At 40.1% G+C, this 19,335-nt stretch overlaps 2 protein-coding genes across 2 annotated transcripts; both read right to left on the bottom strand.

Moving 5' to 3' along the window:
* Window positions 1-100: 100 nt before the first annotated feature.
* LOC127358166 (regulation of nuclear pre-mRNA domain-containing protein 1A) lies at window positions 101-9,850 on the bottom strand. The gene is made up of 7 exons (XM_051391061.1): window positions 9,446-9,850; window positions 6,594-6,723; window positions 6,343-6,449; window positions 4,885-4,979; window positions 3,819-3,945; window positions 2,915-3,090; window positions 101-1,213 (listed from the first exon to the last, which is right to left on the bottom strand). Exons 1-7 carry the CDS (start codon window positions 9,594-9,596, stop codon window positions 1,112-1,114), a joined length of 888 nt encoding a protein of 295 aa, XP_051247021.1. The 5' UTR covers window positions 9,597-9,850; the 3' UTR covers window positions 101-1,111.
* Window positions 9,851-10,530: 680 nt separating this feature from the next.
* LOC127358162 (uncharacterized) lies at window positions 10,531-18,442 on the bottom strand. Its single transcript, XM_051391044.1, has 12 exons — window positions 18,271-18,442; window positions 16,039-16,094; window positions 15,874-15,951; window positions 15,643-15,785; window positions 15,438-15,560; window positions 15,296-15,353; window positions 14,781-15,110; window positions 13,804-13,940; window positions 13,569-13,685; window positions 13,388-13,445; window positions 12,874-12,939; window positions 10,531-12,774 (listed from the first exon to the last, which is right to left on the bottom strand). Exons 2-12 carry the CDS (start codon window positions 16,061-16,063, stop codon window positions 11,708-11,710), a joined length of 2,202 nt encoding a protein of 733 aa, XP_051247004.1. The 5' UTR covers window positions 16,064-16,094; window positions 18,271-18,442; the 3' UTR covers window positions 10,531-11,707.
* Between the last annotated feature and the right edge of the window lie 893 nt (window positions 18,443-19,335).

Below are 19,335 nucleotides of genomic sequence, written 5' to 3'. Positions count from 1 at the left end.
GAAGCAACACACGGTGTCAAAAACGAGCGCACCCGATAGATGGACGCCCTCTGCTGGCCAAGGACCTCACTTGCAATCAAACTCAGAGGGCACATACTGCAAAGATTGGTACGTTTTCTGTTTATTTGGTTCTAAGAAGAATTTGCATCATATGTACAAAAACAAACAGCTTAAGTCTGGCTTTGGAAACTGGGGCAACTATCAAGCTGTGTGAGGCTGCACAGCATTCAGTAGACTTCAGGATACATCTGTGACGCAGTATGATACAGTAAACAAGAGAACAGACTCCTTCGCTCATTATTTCACTACAGAGGAGGTGTCGATGTACAGATATACCCCAGGAATTTGACTGAATGAGCATTTTGCAAGCCATGTTGACACAGATACAAATCATAAGCACTTACGGGTGTAACTCTCATTATATTTACATGCAAATTTGAGTATGTACACTGACCGATGATTTACAAACCCCCTCTCACAAAGAAACCTTATGTAAATGATAAAAACATGTTTTGATTTGCTTTCATGGGCTTACTACTCAGATTCAGAATATGGTTTCCTAGTGATTTCACGAGTTCTCTTCAGAGGCCATTATCACACTACATGAAAACAACGATTCAGCTTTTAAGAACTGCTGCAAAGATCCATACAACCAAGAATTAGACGGATGCATTTACAGAAATAATAAAATAAAGTTATGAACCAAAATACAGAAAATTGTTATGAATGATCACAGGATGTACTCTGGTGCATTATCTTAAGTCACTATAAATAAAAAAATATCACACCAGCATCACCCATAACACTTTAAAGCTGTAAAGGTTATCTGGGCAGGGGCCAAAGCCTGAGAGGCCTGTGTCTGATGATTATGAGTCTTCTTTTACAATAAGATGAGCTCACAGACAAGAAAAAGATGACAAATATGTTAATAAAAAAAAAACGTGGAGAAATTATCTGTTGAAAACAGAATGAGAACCACAGGTCACCATGGGGGGGGGCACAGACACTGCTCCAAAAGTAAGAACAGAGGACTACGGCAATGTCACTGATCAGATATCAGGTGGAGATGTTTCAGTAGCAGGAGGCGAAGGGATCCAGTCCGGAGGTTCACTCAGTTTGAAGAGTTGTTGTAGAGTCCTCCTGGAAGATTGTTCAGGCGTGAACGCAGCTCTTTCCGGACCTGGGTCACCCTCGCTAGTTTGCGTTTGTATTCCTGAAAGAAATCCACAGCAGAAAAGGTCCATGAGAGCTCAAAGATCTTACAGTGTGAATGAGTGAAGTCTCAACAGCAATATTTTGGAAACACATTTTTGTAAGGGATCAGTTACTAGAAAATCTGTATCAAGGATATGCAGGGAGCATAAAAATGGGAATAAGGTTATGTCACTAGTATGATCACTTTTGATGCATTGTACACTATAGAACAGTTAAAGGTCTGAAAGTAAAACCTAGTAACAAAGTTTGGATTTCCGGCCAAAATACTTCAATCTGAAAGCACCAACACATACATAAGAAATGTTTGTGTGAGCATGTTAAATACATATTCTCTGCTGTGGAGCTTAAAACCCTCTTTCAAACCACTGAATGTATGACGATATTTGAAAAACAAAACTTTTACTTCAGGGTCAAGCTGAGACTAGCTTTCTACATGGTTTACTTCTACTTCCAACTATGAAACACGTGAAAGATCACCAAATTAACAACGTATTTAGGCAGGGAAGTTGTTATCTTATATCCCCATGATGTACTAGAATTACATTATGACAGAAATAACAGCTGTGACACACAACTGAAGGCTGGTAAGCAATGGAACAAGCCATGTTAACAGAGTACTTCACTTCATTCATGTATTTACACAAATATTTACTCCTTAAAAGATACATTAAGTGTTAATCAAATGTTTTATCACTGTTCTGGCTTTGCTGCACGCACATGCTTATTGTATGTTTGCCAAACAGCTGATGCATGTATGTGTGTGTTGCCACAGGAGGCTTCCACTTATAGCATGTCATCAATACTGACAGATCTAATAAATTAGTGTTAACAGGCAAAATAATCTTAATCCACATTAAGATTCCTAAAACCTGCTGTCTCTTTTCTTAGTTTTGGTTTGAAATGTAACATTATGAGTTTTCCTCAATTTGAGCTCAACTTCTATTGGACTGAGCTTAATTTAACCATGAGTGTGTGGCTAGAATTTACTGCGTGTCAATACTACAAAACAATGAAATACTGTTATTATAGACTATTGTGGAAATTGAACATTTATACAATGCATGTACCACCAGGAGCTGCAAGTTACAGCAAAATAAAAGCACTCACAAAATCAGTTTTATTTTTTATTTTCAGTTTTTTTATTACAAAAGACTTGACTGAGTGAAGATACAAATGTTAAATACTTTGTCCTCTTGGTGTCCTGTGGATAAAGTCTGGACAGTTATTGTCAACACAAAAAAAAAAGAATAGTTATGAGAAAACAAGAAAATCTGCAGTGGAGCTGTTCAAGATCAAGTATTTTGGTCGATACTTACCTTGTAGGAGATACACTTTGAGTTAAAGGCTAAAAGAGCAAGCATTTCCCAATGATGGAAAAATCTTACTTAGATTAAGAGTGTATCTGATTCAGGAATCTTTCCTCAGTTTGAAAACGCCAGCAGACCTTACACTCAAATTTAACTCTAGTCTAAAATCTACAGTCTGAATCAGCAACAAAACAGGCACTCTGCAGAAGTATGCAACATGCTGAAATACATGAAAAGAAATGTTACTTCAAAAAGTTGACAGACAAGAAGCGTGACCACACAGCTACGCAGACAGATGAACACTGAGAATCAATAATGATGACACAAAGGTGAGGTAGACAAGGTACACAGATAAACAATCAGTAATTAAAGCAAAAAAGTGATTTACGCACTTCGAGTTTCTGCTCGTTCTGGGCCAGGCCGTCCTTTTGACTTTGCAGGAAGACCGTTAGTGTGCGTGTGAGCTGCCTCCTATCGTCAATCTCTGCCGCCAAGCGGCCGCTGTAGTCCGCTAGCAGCATACACGCCTCCTCCACCAGCCGGGAAAGCCGCTCCCCTGATTCTTTATCTAAAGCACAAAAAGTAGACAGAGAGCGGAGCATAATGCTTAAAGATAACCAGTGTAGTGGGTTCAACTGGAGGTCATTCAGTTATCAATCAATAATGGTACAATGTAAATAGCTATTGTATAAACACTTGCAAATCAAACATTTTAGTCCTTTTTATTTGTGTAGTCTCAGTGCTCAAAGTCACCTCACTTTGTTGAAGTTCTTTGTGGCCTTCTAATGTATAATATGTCTACATGGTTGAATGACTTAGAAATGTTTTACTAATCTTTGTATAGTAAACTGTATCTTCTAAGGTTCAGTGAACAATCTTTGACTATATAGAAAAATCATTCACTGTACGTTACTCAGCTCCAATGTACGCACAGTGTGTTTATATGTGCCTGGGGTGTCTATTTATCCAATTCCACTCATATCAATAACATTATAGTCAACACTTTTGTTAACAATAACAAACATATTTTAAGTTTTAGGTCTGCATTTAAGGGGAAGTAAATGTCAATAAATTACTGCTCCATTATATTATAGTGTTAAAATTCTCTGGTATTTGAGCCATATAGAAAATAAAATAAAATGCACCTTGGTCTATTGTATTAACTGCTGTGTTTCTACTCAGTACGCCACCCTGGTCCCTAGGAAGGCAATTACTTTATTAACTAATTAGTACCAATAAGTATTAATGAGTTGTGTGTGTACAGTGTACAACAGTGTGCTGTGTCCTGCCTCCTACCTGTGATCCTGTGAAGCAGTGACGTGTCTTGCACCTCAGCAGGAAGGGAGGAGATACGCTGACGCAGCACTGAGTCGCCAGAGGCTGCATTTTCAAGCTCCTGCAGAGCTCGGATTAACTCTGCTGTCTGAGGTAGAGAGAGGGAGATAGGCAGGGGAGGGAGGTGAAAGGAACAAAGGCAGGAGAGAGGTTAAGGAAGAAGGTACAGTCAATCGGTAGTGTGTCAAATATGAACAATATTTCAGAGGCAGCAGAAACAGGAAGTATTAGGCCTGGTTTATGCTCGCCACAATGTCCCCAGTGCAAGGGTGAGCGTGCCAAAAATGTCATCACTTGTCACTTGGTCGTGCATGTTTGTAACTAGGTGCACACTGCGCATTTCATTTCCAAATGTAACTATGAGTATGTGCATAGCCTTCTAAACAGGCTTCGTCAGTAGTTTTACACAGTCTAATGTTAAATAAACTGATTCTGGCACATCAGTAGCGTTGCTTTTAGCCATAAACAGATCAATGCATCCTCAGCATCGAGCAGCTGAAGGGTAGCGGATGTAGCAATGTTCTTCTGGTAAACACTCGTTGACTTCTTGCTTCCTAACAGGATATTTTGTTTGGGTCAGGGGCAGCCAAATGACTCTAAACTTCACTGAACTGTTTTAATTTGTAAGTGACAGTAATTACAGTACACAAATGCAATGCTTGGTGGTACGTTGGAGCAACAGTTTTCCAGGCAGCTGGCAGTGTAACCATCTTTAATAATGAGGTCCTCCCAATAACAACTGTTGACTTGTTGCTTATTCACAGACCATTTTTTTGAACGCTCAGAGAATACTGCACCAAAGCGCTAAGCATAAAGGCCTCAGTGCCAGTTTGTCACTTGTGCACCATCTGTGGAGGAGTGCGCCACTGTGTCTCACGGGAATATAAACAAAGCTTAACAATATAAATCCATCCAGAGGCAGCTGTATCAACTGTAAAAAGTATCAATAAATCACCTCTATGTGGCCAAGAGTATCATTTTATTAACACCCTGTGTTTTTGGCTACACTATTTGTCTAGGCAAGCACCTGTGGGGGCTCAGTTGGGGAGCTCTGGGAAGCAAAGTCCTCATCATCTGGTTGGATCTCCTCATATGGCCTCTTCTTAGCCTTTTTTTCGCCATCTAGGATTTACAAGAAAAAACAGAAATCATCACATATGCAGAAGAAAAATAAAAACAACATCAAACTCTGTTCGGAAGCTGCGCCTGGTCACCAGGACGAAAGTATCAGGAGATTGTTGCAACACGGACCTTTTCTTTTGTAACACAGGGAGTCACTTACTGGTGCACTGTTGTACATGCTAACTATACTAGCTGCTGCCACTAGCTAACTAGTGGGCCTATCGGCTGACTATACCCAGACTGAGCGTTTGAAGGACAGGGGGGAGTTAATAGCATAGGAGTGGGGGGACCCAGTGGGTTAGGGAGGCCGGAATGTGCAACACGACACAGCGGGTTGAGGCAGTGACAGGAGAGGAGTGAAACGGAGGAAGAGAAGCCAGTTAATTTGTAAGTAACTGTTATTATACACCATCTACCCGCCAGCATTTGTTTTTGTGAAGTTGGAAGTTTTTTTGTTTGAACGAGATTTGTGTGATGTTATGCGTGTTGAAATAAATGAACTACGTGTTCAGCTTCCTGACTGGTTGCGTTATCATTTAACAGGCGGTTGTTAAAATGTATATATTTAAATAATTAAATTAATATCATTAACGTGCTACAGCTCGCCGACTATTGGTTTTATTTAATGACTACTAGTCGATGAGGAATATCTAGAAATTTAGTGGGGGGGGAGCCCTAGTTATCATTTGACTTTTTTGCTCAGATGAAATGTTTTTATTTAATAAACTAAACTGCAACTTTACAGCGTCACGTTCACTTTCCTGCCATAAGGCTGATCAGCCTTAGAGAACATCTACATTTACAAGTGAAATGTTTATTGATCAAAACTCGTCCTATACTACAACTTAATTAAAAGGTCCAGTGTGTAGCATGTAAGAATATACTATTGGCAGGTATGTTTTCATTCATGTAAAATCACAAGAATACACCAGAATTTACAAATCGTTGTGTTTTTGTTACCTTAGAATGAGACTTTTTTTTTTTTTTTTAATCTAAGACGCCGCGGGTCACCTTCAATTGAGTCCTCCATGTTGAACTGCCATGTTTCTACAGTAGCCTAGTAGGGACAAACTGGCTCTAAATACGGGTTGTTTGTGTTGTTGCGCACCATAGTTTCTCCTTTGTGCATGGAAGGGGAGGGTGAAGTGATGGAGTTGCAATCTGCAACTACAACTAGATGCCACTAAATCCTACACACCCATCCTTTAATAATAACTATAATAATAATGTTATACAATTCAAAACCATTGGCAGGGTAAACAGTCACATAGCGTCTTGCTGTAAAGAGCAGCTGTGTAGACATGCGTTGGGTGCTGAGCACTACTTACATGCCTGTGCTGGTACAGGTGTTGTGTGAACTTACATAGGACTTGTGAGAGCTGATCCAGCAGGTTGTTCTCGTACACAGCTCTCTCCTGCCAGATAGACAACACCCGACCCAACTGTTTCTTACAGCCGTCCTCGCCATCTCTGGACGGGAAAACGCAAGACAGAACAGGCAGGTATTCAGGCAGGAAGTCTGGGTGATGTTAAGTCACATTTTAAGCTACAATTCACTCGTTTTTCCAAAGAAATCTAGACATTGTAGACTTCCTAATGATTTAGTATTCTGACCTGTATACGTGTTTGAATGCGTCCACAATGACCGGTGCAAAGTCCTGGGTGAATTCTGGTCCTTTCTTCTTGCTGTTCTGAATGACATCATTGGCCAAGTAAAGGAAGGTCAGCTTGCGTGATACCTGAGCTGCATGAATTCAAATGTACACATACACATATTACAGTGAGGCATTTGGTTATGACTTACAAGACTGAACTTTACACTGAGCAACACAATGGTGAGATTTCAATGCACAACAGGTAGGTTTTAATTCATGGATAAGACATTTTAAGCTAATAACTAATGATCTATCAATTAACCTACCTAAACTAAAAAGTACTGAAAGTATTATTGGTTTCATTCTTCATCTGAGAAATGATTAAAAGAAAAAAAAAAGCCTAATTGTAAACGTAAACCCAATGTTTTACCCACCAAGCCAGATTATTATGTGTTAAAAGGTACTATTTTCTTGCATGAACTCACCTTACAGCCACTAGTCACAACTAAAAATAAAATCTATCCATTAACATTCAGTCAAAACCTAGTTAATTCTTCAATATAACTACATGTAAGCTCCCATGGGTGAGGGCGTTTCCAATTTTTATTTAACAAGTAATTTTAACTTTTGTCTCTCTGATCGCGCAGCTTGTTTTGTGTCTTTTCCATTTGGGTTTTATCCACTAACATGTACTTGATGGCACAGTCACATCATACAAGTAATGGCGCAGATGTCTTTGTTGTTTTTGGACAAACCAAAGTCATCACTAAGCAAAGCATAAAGCTCCAGAGAAATGACCCCTTGCTATTAACGCTGCACACTCCTTTCAGTCCTCAGACAAGCTCCTAAAATACAACATACCACTTGAGATATCATTAGGTTGTTGACAACCCCCCCGAGGAAAGGTGTGCCAGTATTAGCTACAACTATAGCAATACCTGACATCCAGTCCAAAAAATATTCATAACAGCTCAGTTATGTAATGAAGCTGTAACTGCATCCACTCAATAAAATCAGAGCCAGCATTTTAATGTTTTCATTCAGTGTAGACAAGTTTGCTTCCAGCAATCACTGGCAGGTTAGTGAGCTACACCCTCCAATTGACATGCTTTGAATGGCACCTTAATACAAAAAAACTCCCAGAAATCCCTAAGCCACCCCTTACATTTCAGTGACACAGCAATGTTCAATACATTCAGTATTCTTTTTTGTAGTGTGATGTTTCATAAACCTATTATGAACATATGTGACAACAAGCAAAAAATAAAATGACATTGCAAATCACGGTCACAATGTGTTTATTGTTCAATGTCTGACGGGGAAAAAATAGTATGTTGTTGTCATATTGCTGCCTTAACTGCTTAACAGCTTTATTTACAAGAAAACAAAGTTACCATAGAATTTTAATAATGTGTCAAAGCATCAGTAAAAGTACAACTTTCATAACTAATAATGTAGTTTGTATTATTTTTTTCTGATGCAATCTGCTGACTAAAACTTGAACTATTACACTGACTGACACTTAAGACACATCAAAGTGTTTGTAGAAATTCAGAAAGAAATTCAGGCCCCTCCCAGCAGCTTTAAACAGCAATATCTACAATATATAACTAGCATGAGTAGCATCAGCCAACTGCCCACATTTGGGGTTAAGTTATTGATAATCCTGATCAAAGACCATCCGCTATCTCACGTAACCCACCTATTTTAGATGTTCAGTGTTCATTATGAAAATTGAAATGATGAAATCACTGGAGAAAGGGTGAAACATTGCAATAACAGATTTTTTTAGCCACTTCGAGGCAGCAGAAACAGAAATTGTAAACACAACAACATATTATCACTTTCAGGTTGATATGGTGAACTTGGTGGCAAACAGTTGTTGTTTACAAACCCAGAGCAACATTTTCATTCATTTGGAGTCACCAGGTCAATGTTCTTCTAATATTTACTCTCTTTTAGTTGTTTTTAGTCCAAACGAACTCCTGAGAGAAATAGCTGGCTCTTTAGCTACCAAGTTCTTAATTTATGGTCACCGGGTAGCCACCAAGTGTGAGTCTGCATTTTGGTGCTGAGCAGGTAGTGTACAGTGGGTTTTTATAGCTCTGTAAATAGATACCTGCTGGAAAACAACACTATGAGAGAGGTCAGGCTGAATTAAAACAGTACAGCTGCGGGCCAGACAGCTAGACAATGAGCTGAAAGTCTTCTTCTCTGTAGGATGAACACTACGAAAAACCTCCTTTCACATTTAGTCATTTTGTATAAATACATCAATTATAGCCTCCTTGAAGCTGCATTATTGGCCACTTGGGGGGCTGCAGAACAAGCTGTTAACATAACATGTTGTTATATCAGCTTTTAAACACGTTGTGGCAAACATGTTACCTAACAACTGCATACTTACACATCTCACAAATGTGGCAACATTAGCATTCATCTGGAGTTGTGACTCTGGCCTCCTGCTCTGTTTTGGTCTCCACCAACTTCTGAGGAAACTATCTGGCTCTTTTATTTGTTATTTGGTCGTTCACTATGTCAGTCTGCCATTTGGTGCTGGAAACTAGGTTGATGACTGTGGCAAAAACATTTAAGTTGAAAGACATTACAAAGCCCTGCAGAGCTGAGAGTAACTTCTGAGCTGGGTGGTCTTTATCTGGGTATTTATCTTGTTGATTAAATATAACATTAACTAACTCCAGCGTCAATTTACAGAACTTATTAGTCTTAATATGGCTAACACATGAACAGCTAACTAGTTAACGTGGTTTAGCCCCTCTAGCCAAAGGCTACATGTAGCTTGTTAGTGAGTTGTACAATCATGTCAGTGGTCTTTATCATGGTGAACTCGCTAGCTAATGTTGACCTTACCTTTTTTCAGTTCGTTGAACCAAACATTGACAATGGTCCTCGAGTGTTTTCTGTGATGAATGAGCCACAACGACAACGTCTGCACACTTTGCTGTGAGTTGCTAAGCTCGGAGAGTTTCTTTTCTAAAGCCGCCTCAGAGAAAGCTGACATCTTGGCGAGATTACAGCGAGGACGAGACACTGGGAGAGGCTTTAATGTTTCTCCCAGATGTGTTGACCTACAGCAGGTTAGCCAGTCACTGCAGGGACATTAGCCATCCAAATGAAATGGCACACACTCCTCTCCCCGTGTAAAGACTGGTTGTTTGTGCTAACTAGCTACCGCCGTCCTCTCCGTAGGGTGGCTGCCTTGCTGGTTCAGCTTGGGGCAAACCACAGCAGCCTGCAGGAGGTGCTTCCGTCAGGCTTCCGTACGTCCCGGGCATCGACGTACGGCAGCGACGGTGCGTTCATGTCGGAAGGAATTTACAGATTTTATAATGAATATCCACCTGGCAGCTGTCAGATCAGATATTTAAGATAAATCACATTAAAAAAAAGGTTTATTCGACAACTCAATTCAACGCAACGAAATAAACCCTGCAGTCTCTGAAAAAGTAAACAAAATAGTTTATTGTAGGGACTATTGCTGTGCTCATTTCCCAGATCTTGTTTATAGCAACCTAGTATATCCCTGTTGAGTGATGCTTTTATGGGTTCACGTTTTGTACTAATGCTGTTAAACAATTCATTATAAGATTAACTTAAGTAACTACTATTACAATGTTTATGGTCTGTAAAAACCAGAAACAGAAATACTTCATTCATCCCCAGGGTGTAAATCTGTTACAGTTGCTCAAGGTGCTCACACAATGTTAAAGAATATAAATAATAATTATATTACAATGCCTATTACAGCGTCTAACACATTGTAATCTTCAGGCATGGTCTGCATGCTTATGGCATCACTGTAGGTTAGAGGACTTGGACATTGATGCTGGTGTACCCTAAACAACATGTTTTGGCAAAAGTTTTGCAAAGAGGGGCTGTTGAGCTCGGAAACTTGAGTACAGTAGACTAAAAACATAAATCACAGTAAGCAGCGGTAGAAGAAATACTCAGATCCTTTACTTACATTAAGTAAAACGTAACAATATCACAGTGTCAAAATGGTCAAGTAAAAGTCCTGCGGTCAAAACTGTACTACCAGCAACTCCATCAAAGGATCAGTGTTTGAGATTTAGTGACATCTAATGGCGTAGTTGCAGATTACAGCCCTTTCACCTCACTCTCCTCTTTAATCTCCAAAGAAACAAATAAATTGATATTGTCACACATCCCCATACTCAGTGGTGCACAACAGTATCCACAGCAGTGCTATATTCAATTCAATTAGCAAATCATTTGACCTTGTTTCAAACCATCAACTTTCTTCTCAAAAGACTACTCAAACACAAACCTTAACTGACCCATCACATATTGAAATGACTTTTAAAGTTTCTTGTTTAGAGTTATTCAGGCACAGTTTGTATACAACATAATGGTCCAATAGAAAGAGAAAATGTAGGTGTTAGCAATTCAGCATGGTGACAACTGCAGGCCACACCCTCAATATGATTTGAAATGTATAATGTATCTGTTGTTGAACCAATACAATTTATAAAACACTGAAAAACATCCAGCTGCTATAGAAAGTCAGGTGCTTAATATTACTGGGAGTTTCGCACCCTAACTGGGATGCATATAAAACCTTGAAATATATGAATATATTCTAGTACTGTACATTTAACTTTTAATTATCTCATTATCCCCAATTCTGCTTGCATAGATTGAGACTTACAATTATCAGCACTAGCTGTTGTTTTTATGTAACACTACACTATATACACCTCTATGTCCAAGTGCAGCCGTTTTTAGATTTGTGTGAATGAAGGTACAAAGTCAGTTTTATATAAAAGATATGACATAAAATAATTCTGAAAATGAAAGTCTAATGGGACAAAGCCAAATACTCATCTCAGAGGCTCTGAAGGTTATATCATTACAGGCAACAACAAAAAAAACCTTTCCATTAGGAGATTCCCATTTCTGACAAAAAATTGATTTTAGAATAACATAATAAAAATGCCACGGCACAGTTAGAACCCATGCTAAGTCAGCTGGGTAGAAATGTGGTCTCAGTGAGCTGCAGCAAAATGTAGAATTAGAATTGGGCTTTGCAAACATAAATGAAGTTGTTTCATCTAAAGTCCATCAAACATGATAAACCAGCAGAAAACAGGATCAACGTGGGTTCCATATCACAGAGGGATGAGGAAAGTGCTGCTCAGGGGTTGGTGTAGGTCCAGTATTGCAGTTGGGGTTAGACATTACTCCATGGCCTACTTGAATGGCTTGATGGGCCGTGGGTTGCGTCATATATCTTTGTGGAGCTGTCTGGACATGGCCAGTGGAAGGGAATGGAATGAACCCCATGTATGTTGGCCACTGTCTCTGTTGAACCTTAGGAAACTGTACTCCAGGAGTAATGTTACCACTGTGAGCAATGGAGTATCCCAAGTGAGGATGCATGTTGATCCAAGCAACATCTACATGAGCAGATTCTCCAGAAAAACCATGCTGCCCCACGGTGCCTGTCAGAAGACTAGCATGATCTTGTGCCGTGTACTGATCTTGGGGCTGTTGTTGGTAATCATTCTGAGTAGCACCTGAACTCATCTCCTTCTGTCCCTCCTCTCTTGGCACATCCACGCCTGTGCCAACTTTACTCTGTGAAGATGAATTGTACCACTGCTCAGTGCAACCTTCCTCACATCCATAGAAAGAGTTATAAAATGCCCAGAATTCTGAACCGTTGTAATTATTTTCCCCATAAAGCCTTGGGTCTTCTGTTTCAGGTTGGTTGAGGTACTCATTGTGACTGAAATTACCATCCATCTCTTGATAATGATTGTCAAAGTTTCTTTCTGATCCCATGTACTGACCAGCGTCTGCATCTTCATCTACACTGTATTGGTCTTGCGGAACAGGAGAAGTGTGTTCAGCGTCGTTAACTGCTAAGGATCCAGTGCCACAGTCCAACTCACAGTCCTCCGACTGAGACTCTGGCGAGGGAATGACGTCATCTTCGGGTGGAGGCGAGTACGCAGATGACACAGGGAGGCTGTCCACACTGAAAGACGTCCTCTCCAGCAGCACTGAACCTTTGTTAATAGGCAGGCTTACCTTGAACACAGTATTACTCATTTTCCTCATTTTCCTCATCTTCCTCTTTGTTGTCATCCTTTTGGTACGTTCCGACAGCACGGCGGCGCACTTCTCTGGCATTCTTTGATTTGTCACACTGGGCACTTCAAGAAAAAGTGTAAATCAGACCCACAGAGCTTGAAAGTACACAACTATTGAGTTACTTGACCCCTTCAAGTCAACTATTGCTTTTAAAGACACACCTTTGACAGCTATTTTCCTCTTGTGGATGTTTGTGTGTGTCCATCCGTTACACAGCATCTTTACGCCTGGAAAGCAGAAAAACAACACAGGGGGTATACAAAGAAAAAATGCAAACATACATAACTCTTTGCAGTCAGAAATAATTGTCTGAAAGTGTAAGTAAGCAGTTCAAAACAGCATGTTTGAATATTGGAAAAGAAACACTGAAGTGGTTGAACAGAGGTAAAATAAAGGAGCTCAAAGAGAATAACAAAGAATGGGGACGTTAACAACTGATAATAGATAATTCCCTGGAGGCAGCTGAATGTTTCAAGACCTTGTGGAGCCTCACTTTTATATACAGCATCAAGTATTACACCACCACTTCACAAAATGAAACCATAGCAATGTGAGGACGCAGAGAGTTATACTTACCTCACAAATCGCTCCTCAAGAGCAGAGATTTGGCACTCAAGAGGTGTATGGTTTATGGCCAAACAAGAAAACAGTGGACGAGCATACATCTGTACTTACACCAGTGGTAACTTTTGCCGGTCAGTAGGATACAGAGTGATTCTGGTGCGTTTACGACCTGGAAACACGAGATTGTTTGAACATTTCAATGGACAGATGAGTACAAGTGGACAATAGCATAAGAGTCATTTTACGCCTCGCACATGGCGGGAGAATCTGTGTATAAAAGTTAATATGATACCTTCAGCTCTCCTCTGTCCTCTTCTTGCTCCACTTTCTTGGCCAGTGATTGGAGAAGCTGATAGTTGTCATTAACATCTGCCATCAATACCTCCATTTGCTCAGGATGAGTTTCCATCTACACACAGACGTTTTCAGTTAACACAACCTTGCATTATCTCTACAGCCTTTGGATGGGTAATGGTAACGGGTTGGCGTTCTTGTTCATTTCAAGTATTGATCCACAACAAACTGACCAAGTAGTTCACAAGATGGGAAGAGCTGGTTAGGTGATCAATGATGTCCTTTTTGTTGGATCTGACGCGGCAGCAGTGACATAAGAAACAGTATGTGTGGCCATCTTCACTTCTACACTCAACCACACGGAAAAGACCTGTTGCAAAATCGTATAAGCAGCTTTTTTAAGCAACAGTTTAGCGTTTTGGGGATTTTCTTGCCAAGATTTAGATAAAAAGGTCAATACCACTCTCACAACAGTACGGTAAATATGTAGCTGGAGAAAGCTGCTGGTTAGCATAGCTTAGCACACAGACTGGAAGGAAACATGCGATCTGGCTGTCTCTAAAGGTAACAAAACCCATCTACTAGCATCACTAAAGCTCACTAATGTCAGATCTCTCTGCTGGGGTGCACGGTAGCTCATCTGGTAGAGTGTTCACCCCATGTAGGCTGTAGGAGTCCTTACTACAGCGGCCCAGGTTCGATTCCAACCTGCGGCCCTTTGCTGCATGCCATTTTACAATACGAGACACATGTGCTGTACTAGTTTCCAGATCAACCAGTGGAGACTCTAGGAAGCTTCTAGTCCCGGTTAAACTGACAAACTAACCAGTCACTACATATTTACCGTAGAAGACAGTGGTATAGACCCTCTCAGATAAAAGTATTTCCCTAAATGTTGAAATTTTCCTTTAAATGATCCATACCCATAATATATGAAGTTGCAATCATCAGTAATATTCTCACCAAAAAAAAACACCATTTATTACTGATATCCAGTACTTATTACTTACTACTACTACTACTACTACTACAGGTAACAGTGTAGTTTTTTTCTTTTATACAGCTTCAATGCATTACAACAATCAATCTGAGCAGAAATGTCATATCGTACAACCTACTGTAAATGCTTACTTTTCAATCATGCTGACAAAAGTTTACCATTTTACTGTAATTCTTCCACCTGTTGTTGCTTTTCTTTATTTGTGCTCACCAATAAGAGGCTTGGTTCCCATGTAGCCATCGAGAAAGCTTTTGTTGTTGTCTGATAGCACAGACGTTTCGGGTAACATCTGAGAGTTGTCCAACAGTGACATGTTGTTTACCCAGCCTTCTGATGTGACAGAAGGAGCCACAGTCGACTGTATCAGAGATGGAGCCTTGTTTGTCTCTGCTGAGGTCTGAGAGTGTTTCTGTTGGTTCTTGGCAAGCAATACAATTCTATGCGATTGGATGGGGTTGTGCTCCAGCTGCACTGACGTAGCCTCTGAATGGCTCTCAGGTTCACCCTGCCCATGGCTTAAGATATTTATCAGAGTTGCTGCTGTGGTGTTACAGAGAGAAAGAGACCCATATGGAGTAAATAAACAGAATGGGACATGTACATATGGAAATATTGCCACAAAAAACATGAAGGGTGACAGACACAGGAAATGGGAAGACCAAGACTGGGATTAAAGGGGGTGGAGACTGAGAACCACTGTTCTAAATAAGTCAATAGTCACTGACCGTCATTCTCACTGCATGTAGCCATCTTCTGGTATATAGTGTCTTCAACCTCTAACAACTTAATATGAAGGTGCAAAAAGATATGAGTACTCATATTCAAAAAACTGTCTTGTCAACTACATACACAGTCAAAATAACATACCTGGACATCTCCTGGTCCCTCTTTCCCCTCAAGTATCTTGGCTTTCTCCATCAGTGGCCAAGCCAGCTTAGATAGGTCAGTGTTCTCCTTCCATTCAGATACTAAGTGGGGGTGCCACGCTTTCTGTCAGGAATAACACACCACCTGTTAATGAACTGCAATCTAAAGCAGCGGCCATCATGAATTAATCTACAGTACTACTTACAATGTAGTTGTATCTGTGGAGGCTTCCCATAATGTGGTTCCGTATGTCAGCTTTACTGAGTCGACACGCACACACCTCACACAGGTACAATGCTTCTCTGTAGTTTGCACCCGCCTTCACACATTCTATAATACTACCCAAGCCTGGATGCACATAAAAACGATTGATTATTACAATACACACAGGAAGCACACAACACTGACAACAAAATAGAAAGTTGTTGCTACAGACCAATGATGGGTTGTAGCCTGTCCTTGTTGTTCAGATACACCTTCAGGGAATCGTACAGCTTGCTTTTGGTAGAAAATCCTACAAACAAAGAATGCATCAGATTAACATAATTACAAGAAAATGGCAAACGCATGGAAGCCCACATGCAGACAGTGAAAGACATACCATTGTGTGCCTCAATTGGCTGCATGCTGCAGTTGTAGAATCACCACCTGCAACACCTGCATACAGTCGAAGAGATGAAGTGAACAGTGAGTGATGAAGAAAACCTTTACTTTACTAATGGTAAATAAAAGAATAGAACTTCCTGTCTTTCGTATATGGTTTTATTCCAACACAAATATAATATATCAGAGAAGATCTTGGTACAACATGTAAGGACAGACATATAGGTCCTACACACTATAACATGTCAGATGAGATATCTCAGTAGGTCAGACAGTGTCTCCATTTACAGGATAGCACACATGTGATACAGTGAACAGAGCTAATCTTCAAGGTCCTTCTCATTATTATGACTAACAGATAGTGTGCAGCTAACACACAGAGTTGGACACGAGTTTAGGTTGTGGTATATTTTCCACACAATACTCATATAAAAATTATAAGGCTTTGACTTTGGTTCAACTCTGTGCCTATTGTTCTGCCTCCTAATAGGTTGCACAAGATCTGTACTTGCCAAGAAGCCAAGGAGAATTTCCTGTTATGCTCCAGAAAACCAGGAAATATCTAGTTATGGTCATTGGATGTTTAACTCAGACGACTGACGATGGTGTTATTGCTTAAGTTGTTGTTATTTGCTTACGTATTTGTGATTCCTCGTGCTACCTCATAAAAACACTGCAGAAATCGTTTCGTCTTCACATGTAGTGTACGTTTCATACATTTTTCTTTTCATGTAATCTTTTCTTATCAACTTCTACGCAAGTCTCCAGTCCCCTCGCAAATGTTTACGGACTTCCACAATCAAAAGTACAACTCTAAATGATCACACAAAAATATTAGGGTCCAAATAATATTCTGTATACAATTTGAATTAAGATAATTACAACTAATGTTACAGTTGTCACCATTTGTTACCAGTGTTATCATTCATGGTGTGAAACAGGTTGTGTGCATATAGCCTGCCAACATACTTTAGAATAGGGTTTGTATGTCTAGGACAGCATTAAGGTTTTTTATCTCAGAGAGGTGGACTCCCACTCATTCTTTTGCAGACAGACACTAATCCTTTCTTCTATGCAGTGGGGCTGTAGCTTTAGTCAGACCTGAGACTGTGCAAGTAATTGAACTTCTACCTATCTTCCTGTGATTTTGATTGATTTTGGTTTTGTTGTGCACACAAAGTCCCCCAACCCTCAATACAGTTGCAGTGATCAAACATTTGATTCCATTACAAAATCACTACATTATTATACAGCTCAGTATACTCAACTAAATATTCTGCCTTCTCTTCCAAGCCTGGCACAAAAGGAAAGACTACCTTCATTTTCATAATCATCAAAAGAAATCACAATAAATGGAGGACATTTTACAAAAGTAAAGTCTGTCCACCTGTGGAGGGACATCTACTCTAACTGGTTTATACATTTTAGTTTAGTTTTATTTACATATCTAAATGGACATGAGAGTCTTCTTACAGCTAAATGAAATAACCTCAGGCTGTAAGTAAACTGTAACCACAAGATGGCGCAGCAACATCACGTTCAGACCATTGACAGTGCACAGGTTCGAACAGGGGTTGTCAAAGTGATTTTGAAAGCTAAAGAGACACCATTTGATAATATACAGTCACAAGATCACTTAATTATTGTGGCTTTTCCCTATATTATTCAATGTCCAAAAATTACACACACAAAAAAAAAAAATCACAGAGGCGTCCCGAGATTGGACCGATTACGTCACACACAGCTCACTCTCCGGTTGTCACTTTAAACTTAACACGACTAATTAACGAACGTCAGCTACGGTTCATTCCTCGGGACACATCTGGAGCCCGTTAACGGGTAACACATTAAAATGGGTAACACATTAAAACGGGTTAATTAATCTCAGCTGCCGTTAACGTTACACTTCAGTCTACGAGGAGTGAAGTTTCCGTAACATGACATTAACGTTAACGACATTACGCCATAACCAGCGTAAAGTCCCCCCCTTCGAACGGAAACTAACAGCCAACAGCCGTTAATGTTAACCGTCAATTAACGTCAATTCAGTCAGAACTAGCAGCGTTAATACACGTCAACCGTTACCTAACCGTTACCTATTAAACTAACGTTAGGCGTTAATGTGCTGTTTGCCACTGCTGACCTGTTACCACAAACACTGGTTGACCACTGTGACTGCCGAACAACTCTTCACTTAACTTCAGCGAGTTCCTGCCGTAGATTAACTCACCGGTGTAACGTTAGCGTCAGCCTCTGTGTTGCTTGGTGGAGGTAATCGATCCAGTTAAAAGGCGATATATTGATATTTTTGCTACTAGCAAACGCTAACAGCACCGCTGATTGTCTTCCCGTTGAACCCAGCGTGTGTGAGAGAGAGACACAGAGAGAGAGAGAGAGAGAGAGAGAGAGAGAGAGTGGAGGAACGAGTCCAGTCTCTTCTTTGACCAATCAAATCAACAAGTGATGTGTGTGTGTGTGTGTGTGTGTGTGTGTGTGTGTGTGTGTGTGTGAGGACAAGTAGTGCAGGGCAGAGGCATTAGGATATTAATTTATTCATTCATTCATTCTTTTGTTTATTTATATCTTAATGGCTCTGGTGCAGAGTGTATAACGTTAGCATTTTGGTAAACCCACTTCTGAATCCCATCTGCTCATCACTCAGTAGTGTTCTGTGAGCTGGTTTTCATAGGATGGCGAAGGCATGACATAGTTCAAATGTTCATGAGTGGATGGAGTAAGGAATAAAGTATACTTAACTCTAAATGCATAATTAGCCTATATAGTCATCTCACCCACCTGTGGGCCAGTAGTGATCGCAAAAGCTGCACCTCTTCTGTGGCTAATGTTCATTTTCATAATGTTCCTTATCCCTGAAGTCAAACCACAATGTGCAAATACTGCTGGCCCATTATTGGGTGAACTAAATATACAAGAGTAGTCTCACATATCACAGTTCATAACACAGGGTGTTTATCCTTTGCTGGACGACCCTTTGGGGCATACATTAAGAATAACCTCTTCTCCAGGCACTACTACACCACTGGTGAGGATCAATTTCACATTTTAAACCAGTGGTTTGGTGCAGGTTATACACAGGTATATGGAGGATACCTACCAGTCTTATACTTCAGCAGCTGATTTATTTTCCTAGGATGGCAAAGGAGGGACATAGTTATGATGGAGCAAAAACTTGCCCTCTTCTGTGGCTAATGTTGATTTCATAATGATCCTCAAGTCCTGCAGCAACAACAAAAGATGCTTGAGAAAAAATGTTTTTTTATAAAAGTTAGTCAAA

Source organism: Dicentrarchus labrax, unplaced genomic scaffold, assembly GCF_905237075.1.
Source record: "Dicentrarchus labrax unplaced genomic scaffold, dlabrax2021, whole genome shotgun sequence".
NCBI lineage: Eukaryota > Metazoa > Chordata > Actinopteri > Moronidae > Dicentrarchus > Dicentrarchus labrax.
The sequence above is the reverse complement of the archived record's forward strand: the minus strand, read 5'-3'. Positions and strand labels throughout refer to the sequence as shown.